Source organism: Arachis duranensis, chromosome 1 (genome assembly GCF_000817695.3).
Source record: "Arachis duranensis cultivar V14167 chromosome 1, aradu.V14167.gnm2.J7QH, whole genome shotgun sequence".
In the NCBI taxonomy this organism is placed as follows: domain Eukaryota; kingdom Viridiplantae; phylum Streptophyta; class Magnoliopsida; order Fabales; family Fabaceae; genus Arachis; species Arachis duranensis.
Genome location: NC_029772.3, coordinates 49,769,150 through 49,780,091, shown reverse-complemented (window position 1 = coordinate 49,780,091; position 10,942 = coordinate 49,769,150). Strand labels below are relative to the sequence as shown.

Below are 10,942 nucleotides of genomic sequence, written 5' to 3'. Positions count from 1 at the left end.
ATATATATATGTTCAAACACCACATAACCATGAGACTTAAATATAAAGGTAGGGTATATTGTAAGGCATAAGATACAAGAAGGCTCAATGCAAAAGGTGATATAGTTTCAAGACTTTACAAAAACTCAGAGAAACACAATAGGGTGCAAGCTTTTCAAGATTGGCATTCGCAAAAGTAAGGTGGTAGTTAAAGTCGCCAAAGTTTACAAGGCAAGCGTGTCTTCAAACAACGGGTGTAACGTTCGCACACTTACCGCTTTGTCTTTTTACGTTCACGAACAACATTCTATAGAGACTAACGTTTCGTTCGCTCTGCCTAAAGGTACGTGACTCTAAAGCAATCCTCAACCCTTTCCAACGAATTCAAGCCCAAATCAGTTTCCAATAAAATAAAACTCAAACTTTCAAATATTAAAATAATTTCAAATCAAACCAATATTAAACTCCGTCTTTTTGAAATGGACTATTTTTGAAGTGTTTCTTTAAAGATTTGAAATCAAGTTTAATCTGTTGGAAATTAATTTGAGTTGGAGTTGGTTTTCTTGAAATGTGAAAATGGTATGCACTTTTGGATTCAGCCTGATTTTTAATTGATTTGGTTTTGAAGACTGTTAAAGAGGGTTGTGAAATTAAAACAATAAGTTATGCCACATTTATAATTGATTTCATTTTCAAATATTTGCAAACCTCTACATAATCTATTTCAACATGGAATTGTATTATAGTAATGCCACATTTATACTGTTGTTATTCTTTTACAAGATGTTTGTTGCACACCTTTTCCTTGAGAATGTGAAATGATTTTTGAAAAAGTTTCCAATCTTTATGAGCAATGCATTCGAAAGTATTTTAATCCTACCTTTGAGTCTTGTAAGCTTTGTTTGTGGTTTTAGACATTCTTCTTTTATAAACCTTATACTTCTTTAACTCAACTTGATTTTGTTCAAACTACTACACTACCATTTCTTTTATCGTTTCTATTGGACTTCTTTCATTCGGGTGTTATTCTTGAGGTTGCCAAAGTGATTTTCTTCCAAGCACTCTTCATTGCTTGTATATCCTTGTTTTATTTGTAGTTTCATCAGTTCTTTCAAAACTCTTGCGGAGACTATCTTGTTACATGTCCTTCTTTTTCAAAGTCTTGTATTTCTCTGAATAAACTTGAGAATCGTTTTGATGTCACGTGCGACTTTTAGGCATAGTAATGCGATGCGTTAGTTCTTTAAGACGTGGTATTTAGATATGGAAGGTGAAGCAATCAGTGTATAATGTTATGAGAAGTTGTAGGAGTTTTGTTCCTTGCGAAAGAGTTTGTGGGTGTTAGGCTTGTGACCGGTTATGAGGTTGTAAAGTGTCTGATAGAGTTAGGAAGTTGAAGTTTTGAAGTGGGTAAGAGATCTGTGAGCAAACGTTTTACCCGTTGTGTAAATACTAGCCTGCTTTGTAGCCTTTTGCCACTTTAACTATAGCTTTGCTTTGTGAACACCTATCTTGTATCTTCTGTCTTACACCATATTTTACCCTTATATTTAAATCTTATAGTTATTCAGTATTTGAACATACACACACACACACACACACACACACACACACATATATAAAACATAAAAACATTTAGAAAGCAGAATACTGATTCTTTTTATTACCTTATGTATTCCTTTATTTTTGATGACAAAAATTTTTATAAGGTGGGTGGAATGTAAGACCCAGAACTTTTGAAAAGTTATTATGAACTAATTTTGAATTATATATCTATTTACAGTTTTAGGTTTATAAATCATTTTATTGAAGATAATTAAAGGTAGTTTTGATTAATTGAATTTGAAATAAATTAAGTTTTTTCATCCAAACTCTATAATGTTGTATTATTTTCCTATTTACTAATTAAAGTCTTAGAAATTCAATAATAATAATGTTTGGAAATTTAAATTAGAATTTTATCTAATTTTTTATATTTTCAATTAGAGTATTTGAGTGAAAATTAAATTACAATTTGATACAACAAATAATATTTTTATTCAATTTTAAGGATTCAATTAGTTTCAAATTAAACCCCAAAATTTCCAATTTCAAATACAAACCCTAACCTTAATTAACACACAATTTTTTCTTTACCCCAAATGAAACCCTAGCTACTACACTTGTCCTTCCATTCTCTAAACACAACATAGCAGTAACTTCAAAAAGAAAGAAATGAAGAAAGGTAGAGGGAAACGGGGAAGCGAGATCCGAGGGAGGAGAGTGCTGGTGGAGAAGGGAAGAACTCGTGCCATCATAACGGACCGAAACTACCACTGCATCCTACTGCTTGCGCCACCGTTGTCGTCCAGGAGGCTGCTGCTTCTGTTCTCCGTCGCCATTCGTCCTCACCACGTCACTGTCATCCTTAAAGTTCGTGAAAAGAGAGACTGACGGAAGAGGGTGGCGCGCACGGGAAAGGAAGAAGCTGCCTCTGTGCCACCATAGTTGACGAGCTCAACCGCCTTGCCTTTAACGTCGCCGAGGGTTAGCCGCTGGTGAAAAGGCGCTGTTGCCTTGGTGGTGGCCATCGCATCTCCCAGCCGTTACTGCCATCACTGTGCCGTCAAGAAGGAAGTCATCGGGTCACACACAACACACACACACACACACACACACACACACACACACACACACACACACACACACAGAGAGAGAGAGAGCATGGGGAGCAGAGGAGAGAGAGGGGAGACCCGCGCCCAGCCACCACCGCTTCTGCCGCCCGAGACCCATTGCCGTTGCCAAAAAAGCTCTACTGGTAAGATTTTACGTCTTGGGTTTCGTTTTTTTTGAGATTCCGAAAGCTTTATTGTCGTTGCATGTTAGTTTCAGTTGTCGTCACCGGAGTCCAGTCGCCGCTACCGCGTGAGGTGGCTGCCGGGGATGCCGCCGAACCGATTCGGAGACCGCCACTGCTTCGTTTTGTATTACAATGAGTATTTACGTTTCAAAAACCTCCGCATTAGTGTCTTGTTACATGTATTAAAGTCTTTGCGATATTCATGTGTTAGGAATTAATAAGCGAGGTTTGCATGTGGTGTTTGAGGCTGTTTCTACTATTAAGAAAGCTAGCAGAGCTGAGATTTTGGTTGCCGTCGATTTGGGCCGAGACGAAAGTAATTCTGTGAGGCGTTTAGGTTATGGTTTCGACTTATCGAGGTTGGGACTTTTTCTAGAAACTAATTTATTTTAAATTGGAATTGTTATAAATTGATATGATGTGCAAAATGCATTTTTGGTGATTATATAAGTCTTATGAATTGTCTGATTTGTCTTGGATGAATATGGTTCTGTGTTTGATTGAAATATTATCTGATTTTGTTAAATTGGAGATTTCCAATTGGTTTGATTTGAAATGATTTTAATATTTGAAAGTCTGAGTTTTGTTTTATTGGAAATTGATTTTGTATTGAATTCGTTGGAAAGGGTTGAGGATTGGTTTGGTTGGGACCCGAAAATGGTGGCAAAGTCCTTGGCGGTGTCAAAGGCGAGGCGGCTGAGCTCGTCAACTATGGCAGCGCAGAGGCAGCTTCTTCCTCTCTCGTGCATGCCACCCTCTTCTGCCAGTCTCTCTCTTTATGAACTTCAAGGACGACTGCAACGTGGTGAGGATAAACGGCGACGACGAACAGAAGCGGCAGCCTCCCAGACGATGACGGCGGCACAAGCAGTAGGACGCAAAGGCAATGATGGTCCGCAATGATGGCATGAGCTCCTCCCTCCTCCACCGGCCCTCTTCTCCCTTGGATCTCCCTTCCCTGTTTCCCTCTGACTTTCTTCATTTCTTTCTTTCTTTCCTTTTTTTTTGAAGTTGCTGCTGTGTTGTGTTTAGAGAAGGCAAGGACAAGTGTAGTGGCTAGGGTTTTATTTAGGGTAAAGAAAAAATTGTGTGTTAATTAGGGTTAGGGTTTGTATTTGAAATTGAAAATTTTGGGGTTTAATTTGAAAACTAATTGAATCCTTAAAATTGAATAAAAATATTATTTGCTGTATCAATAGAAAAGAATGAATAGCACAATACAATTTCAAACATAAAACTTCATCATAGAAATGTCATGTTATTTTTATACTTTATTTCACTAAAATTTTAGCGAAGTTAGGCCACATTCAAACATAATAGCAAACGACAATGCATAATTAAAATCAACTACCTGAGCAGTAGGACGAGGAGCTGGTGTTGATTATGCAGCAACAAACTACAAAATGTCATATATTCTAGTCTGCCCATAACTAGCAGCTCTTTGCCAATACAAAATAACCTTATCTCCTGCTCTTGTCCTTATTTCCAGCAAGTTGAGATAGTGACGTGACATGGAGAGACGACGATGGCTAGTGATGACAAGCTTAGGTAAGGTGTGCAAGTGCGACTGAGTGCGAGATAGTGACGACTGACAAGAAGGCGACGACTGATGACACGGAGAGCGACAAAGACCTTGAGTGCGAGACCGCAGACGAGAGAGGGAGAGAGCTTTAGATTGAGCCAATGAGCAAAGAGATGAGAGCTCAAGCTTTAGTGAGAAAAGGGAAAGGAAGGAGACGCTGAGGGCTAGGATTTTTTTTGTCGGGTTAGATCAGTGAGATATTAGGCTTGGGCTTGGACTAGGACAAAGAGAAGGACCTAGGGTTAGAGTTTTTTTTAGGGATTTAATTATAATTTTAAATTTTTTAGGTATTTAGATGTTCGCAAAAAAAAGTCAGGGATATATTTGTCTTTTTTTCAAAAAATTTAAATATAATTTGGTTCAGATTATGTAAATCGATCAGATTGAATCGAGTCTGATAGTTATAATATGGACAATTGGATTTATTGTTGTTGCTATAATAAAATGATTTTATTTTGGTTTATTAAAAATAAATTATTGACCGATTTAATAAATACGTTTAATAATAATGTGATACATATAAACATTTAAAAAAAGATAGTTTTAGTATCTTTATTAAAGCGATTCTTTTGTTATAACGCCGGATAATTACACTTCCTATATATAATAGTTACTCAAACAATCCATCATTGACTTTTCACTATTAGTTTGAATTGATCAAATTCTCTCTCTCTCAACTAGTAAATCCTATATCCATTAATTAGAATATTAGAATATTGCTTACTGTGGCATTAGCAAAGTCTTGGAGCATTAGACAATTGCTAGATGTTGCTTTTTTTTAGAGCTCTAAGAACCAGAGTGCTATTGCACGATTGAGCACGGAAGTTGAATATAGAGCAATGGCAGTTGAACTCACTTAAATTTTTGACAAATACATCCTTGACAAAATTTAAATACAAAAAAGTCCCTAACTTTAACAAACAGAGGACAATTTAATCCTTCCATCTATTTGCCTAATGAAATAAATTCTCAAGGACCTATTTTTCCTTCGAATTTTATTTGCAAAATAACGTCAATGACTTATTTGTCCTTCAAACTTTATTCCCCTTCCAACGTGGTACCGTAACGGACACTTGGACACCATTTCATCCACGTCAGCCAGTTCTGTTTGGTGTATGAGAGGCAAATAGATGGAAGGATTAAATTGTCCTCCGTTTGTTAAAATCAAGGACTTTTTTGTATATAAATTTTGTCAGGGATATATTTGTCAAAAATTTAAAAAGTCAAGGACCTATCTGTCTTTTTCCCTATAATGTATTGTGACTATCTAAGTGTTGTACTCTTAGCAGGAAAACCAATCCTGCATTTGAAGTCCAAATACTTTGAAAAGGACCTTCATTTTGTAAGGGATTATTATGTGATAAGCAAAGCAATTTATAGATAAGTCTTGTTCCAAGATCAGTACAACTAGCTGACATATTGACAAAGGCATTACCAAGTTCTGCATTCTTGAAATTTCCAGAAAAACTTAAGGTCGATGATCTAAGAGGCTACAATGAAAGAGCGACTAATAGAGAGCTCAATAAAAGGAGATTCGAGCGGCAACTTGAGGAGTAGAATAGTAAGAAGCATGAAAGAGAACAAGAAAAATGAAATCAAAAGATAGAGTAGATAATTAATAAATAAGGACATGACAGATAGTTCATGCAAATGTGATAAAAGCTATATAGAATGAGCCAAAGATAAGTTATTTAGAGCTTAGCTTTCTATTAGTTTAAGTGGTTATTAGATAAGTGATTTTCTGTTATGATAACTGACAACTACACTTTCTATATTTAAAAGCTTTCGAACTAATCTGTTACTAATTTTTCACGGTTAGTGCAAATCGATCAAATTCTCTCTCAACTCTGCTTTCTTCTCTTTTCTCTTCTTTCTTTCTTATTCTCCTTTTGTCTCATCTCTATCTCTTGAGTCTGATACCTTTCATTTGCAATACATTAAAAACATTAAGTATCAAACTTTTTTAATGAAAATTGTTTCACATGTTGATGTATTCCAATAGGAAAACCATATATTTAAGGACACAAATTAATGAAATTTACATTTATCTTCTCGTGGGGAAAAAAGAATCCACATTCATCTAAGAATCTAGGTGGAACAAAATATTAACTAACAAATTAGAGTATTGTCATTGTTTGTCAATGTCAACAAACACTATATACAGTAGGTGTATAAACTAAAGGACGATGGAGAAAATAAAATTAATTGAATAAAGCCTAATTTCTCAATAGACTACGTAATAAAGTAGCTGGGTATATAAAACAAGATTAGTTATATTTGGTTATTGGAATAGGAAAAGCTTCAACTGTAGCATCGCTTGTACTATTGTACATACAAGTATAACTCAATCCCCTACTTACGCACGATAATGTATATAGGGTCTTTGAAACTAAATTGGTAAATTGTTTTTCTAGTAATTTCTCTCCTCTAATGAATTATATTGGATATGATATGGCCGTCATCAATACGAGCTATCACTCGGTATTATGACCATTATCAATACGAGCTATAACTCAGTATCACTCGTTATAACTCGGCTTTTATGAGTCATAATTCGGTTTCGTTTATTTTCTTATCATAATCGACATTTAAGCGGTAAAATTGTCAGTTACGATGTTCATCATTCCAAAACCGATGATAAAACGCCAAAAGCGTAACGGATGAGAAACCCATCATATAAAGGAAGGTAAAACATTTTTCTTGTACAAGAGATAACAACATACTATATTGACTTAAGCTTTGGAGTGCCTTTGCAGGTACACTCCCCCCTTTTCGATATTCATACTTTCGCGTCACATCAGAAAGAAAAGTTCGGAGTCAAGGATTGGACGATCAGCCTCCGAGGACATAGTTCGGTAGTCATCTATCACTAGAGGCCGATTTATTTTACAGACAAGAACAATTGGCACCCACCGTGGGGCCGAGGAAGTAGATCTTTTCTGTTGGTCCCATTATTCTCTCTCGCATCCATGGCTGACGTGCCACCCGCTTCCCCATCCGAACTTATGCGGATGGTAACCGAGCTACAGCAAGCCAATCAACGTATAGCAGAAGAAAATCAAAGAATGGCCGCCCAAATTGCCGAGCTGAACAATGCCCGGATCAAAAACAATAACGCTAACCAACATCAACCAAAAGATAATGAGCATCATTCCGACCCTTCCCACGTCTCAGAGACCATTCGAGTCAAGGGAGCCCAACCTGAAGATGAAAACGAGGACCCCGACGAGTCTGTGGGACCCTTCACGCCAGAAGTAATGAACTTCGAGCTACCAAGAAGATTCACCCTGCCACTAACCCTCACACCTTATGATGGGCTCGGAAACTCGAAGAAATTTATCAAAAAGTTCCGATCAATAATGATTGTTAACGATGCATCAGATACTTTTTATGCCATTGTTTTCCAAATTATTTAGACGGTCCTGCACTTGATTGGTTGTGTGCTTTGCTTGCAGGTTCTATCTCACGATTTTAGCAGCTGGCCAAGCTATTTGAAGAACATTTTGCTGGATCTACAATTTATCTGCACGACTCGGATTATTTGAATACAATCAAGCAGGGACCAAATGAAAGCCTGAAGGACTATATGACCCGCTTCACAAAAGTCACCATCAGTATACCTGACCTCCACCCCGAGGTCCATCTGCACGCAATCAAAAGTGGACTCCGACCTGGGAAGTTCCAAGAAACCATTGCGGTGGCCAAGCCGAAGACCCTTGCCGAGTTTCGCGAGAAATCCAAGGGCCAAATTGATATCGAGGAGCTCAGACAAGCTCGGAAGTCCGAGAAAACATATTACCAAGACAAAGATAAGGCTCTGAGCACTAAGAAAAATTTTAAACTAACTCCTCGATTTGATTCTTATACGCAGCTCAACACTAAGAAAGAGGACATAATCAAAGAAATCTTAAATTCAAAGCTAATCAAGCCACCAAGGAAGGTTGGTACCTATCAAGATACCAAGAATGTGGATAAGTCCAAATACTGTGCTTTCCATCAGAAGCACGGCCACACCACTGACGACTGTGTGGTCACAAAGGACCTCTTGGAGCAGCTAGCTCGACAAGGACACCTTGACAAGTATATTGGAGGTCACATCCAAAAACGTACCACACCTTCCACAACCAATGACTCGTCTGAGCATCTAAACTGAGGAAAAGAGAAGGTATCCTCAAGCCAATACAAAAAGCCATGAGGTATAATCAATTGTATTTCAGGGGGATACGCCAGTGGAGGATACTCAAATTCGGCCAGAAAGAGATCATTTCGAGCAATATGCTCGGTAGATGGACCACAACACGATATTGAAATTGCAAACCAACTCCCTCAAGTAACTTTTACACACACAGACTTTGATTCCAGCATCCAGAAGTTAGATGATCCTGTGGTCATTGATGAGCGGATAATTTATACGCTTTTTGGCATTATTTTTAGGTAGTTTTTAGTAGGATCTAGCTACTTTTAGGGATGTTTTTATTAGTTTTTATGAAAAATTCATATTTATGGACTTTACTATGAGTTTGTGTGTTTTTCTATGATTTCAGGTATTTTCTAGCTGAAATTGAGGGACCTGAGCAAAAATCTGATTCAGGTTGAAAAAGGACTGCTGTTGCTGTTGGATTCTGACCTCTCTGTACTCGAAATGAATTTTCTGGAGCTACAGAACTCCAAATGGCGCGATCTTAACTGCGTTGGAAAGTAGACATCAAGGGCTTTCCAGCAATATATAATGGTCCATACTTTATTCAAGCTTAGACGATGCAAACTGGCGTTCAACGCCAGTTCCATGCTGCATTCCGGAGTAAAACGCCAGAAACACGTTACAAACCAGAGTTAAACGCCAAAAGCACTCTACAACTTGGTGTTTAACCCCGAGAGAAGCCTCTGCACATGTAAAGCTCAAGCTCAGCCCAAGCACACACCAAAGTGGGCCCCGGAAGTGGATTTCTGCACTTAGACTTATTTCTGTAACCCCTAGTAGCTAGTTTAGTATAAATAGAACTTTTTATTATTGTACTAGCGTCTTGTCTTTGGATGGATCTTTAATCAGTGTATGCAATTTTAGACCTTCATAGGGGCTGGCTATTTGGCCATGCCTGGACCATCACTTATGTGTTTTCAACGGTGGAGTTTTTACACACCATAGATTAAGGTGTGGAGTTCTGTTGTTCCTCGAGTATTAATGCAATTACTATTATTCTTCTATTCAATTCAGCTTATTCTTATTCTAAGATATTCGCTGCACTTCAACATGATGAATGTGATGATCCGTGACACTCATCATCATTCTCACCTATGAACGCGTGCCTGACAACCACTTCCGTTCTACCTTAGATTGAGCGCGTATCTCTTGGATTCCTTAATCAGAGTCTTCGTGGTATAAGCTAGAATTATTGGTGGCCATTCCTAAGATCTGGAAAGTCTAAACCTTATCTGTGGTATTCCGAGTAGGATCTGAGATGGGATGACTGTGATGAGCTTCAAACTCACGAGTGTTGGGCGTAGTGACAGACGCAAAAGAATCACTGGATTCTATTTCGACATGATTGAGAACCGACAGATGATTAGCCGTGCTGTGATAGAGCATTTGGACCATTTTCACTGAGAGGACGGGAGGTAGCCATTGACAACGGTGAAACCCAACATACAGCTTGCCATGGAAAGGAGTAAGAATGATTGGATGAAAGTAGTAGGAAAGCAGAGATTCAAAAGGAATACAGTATCTTCATGCACTTATCTAAAATTCCCACCAATGAATTATATAAGTATCTCTATCTTTATTTTATGCTTTATTTATCTTTATATTCGAAAACCATTATAACCATTAGAATCCGCCTGACTGAGATTTACAAGATGACTGATGAGCGGATAATTTATACGCTTTTTGGCACTGTTTTTAGTGTGTTTTTAGTACATTTTAGTTAAATTTTAGTATGTTTTTATTAGATTTTATTTAAAATTCACTTTTCTGGGCTTTACTATGAGTTTGTGTGTTTTTCTGTGATTTCAGATAATTTCTGGCTGAAATTGAGGGACCTGAGCAAAAATCTGATTCAAAGGCTGAAAAAGGACTGCAGATGCTGTTGGATTCTGACCTCCCTGCACTCGAAGTGGATTTTCTGGAGCTGCAGAAGCCCAATTGGCGCGCTCTCAAATGCGTTGGAAAGTAGACATCTTGGGCTTTCCAGCAATGTATAATAGTTTATACTTTGCCCGAGATTTGATGGCCCAAACTGGCGTTGCAAATCAGCTTCAGAATTCCCGGTGTTTAACGCCGGAACTGGCACAAAAGTTGGAGTTAAACGCCCAAATTGGCACAAAAGCTGGCGTTTAACTCCAGGAAAAGTCTCTACACATGAAAGCTTCAATGCCCAGCCCAAGGGCATACCAAGTGGACCCCGGAAGTGGATTTTTACGTCCTTTACTCATTTCTGTATATCCTAGGTTACTAGTTCACTATAAATAGGACCTTTTGCCATTGTATCTTTACCTCATGACACTTTACACGTTTCATATTGTATCTTCTACGGCATGAGTCTCTA

The 10,942-nt window shown here is 37.8% G+C and overlaps 1 protein-coding gene across 1 annotated transcript; it reads left to right on the top strand.

The window, feature by feature from the left end:
* Nucleotides 1–7,369: 7,369 nt before the first annotated feature.
* LOC107488769 (uncharacterized) lies at nucleotides 7,370–8,553 on the top strand. Its single transcript, XM_016109535.1, has 2 exons — nucleotides 7,370–7,765; nucleotides 7,879–8,553. The coding sequence occupies exons 1-2, from the start codon at nucleotides 7,370–7,372 to the stop codon at nucleotides 8,551–8,553; spliced, it is 1,071 nt and encodes a 356-aa protein (XP_015965021.1).
* The last annotated feature ends 2,389 nt before the right edge of the window (nucleotides 8,554–10,942 follow it).

Coding starts and splice junctions, on each gene's coding strand:
- LOC107488769 (XM_016109535.1), top strand. CDS start 7,370: ATGGCTGACGTGCCACCCGCTTCCCCATCCGAACTTATGCGGATGGTA. Junction 7,766..7,878: donor AGTTCCGATCAATAATGATT/GTTAACGATGCA, acceptor CGATTTTAGCAG/CTGGCCAAGCTATTTGAAGA.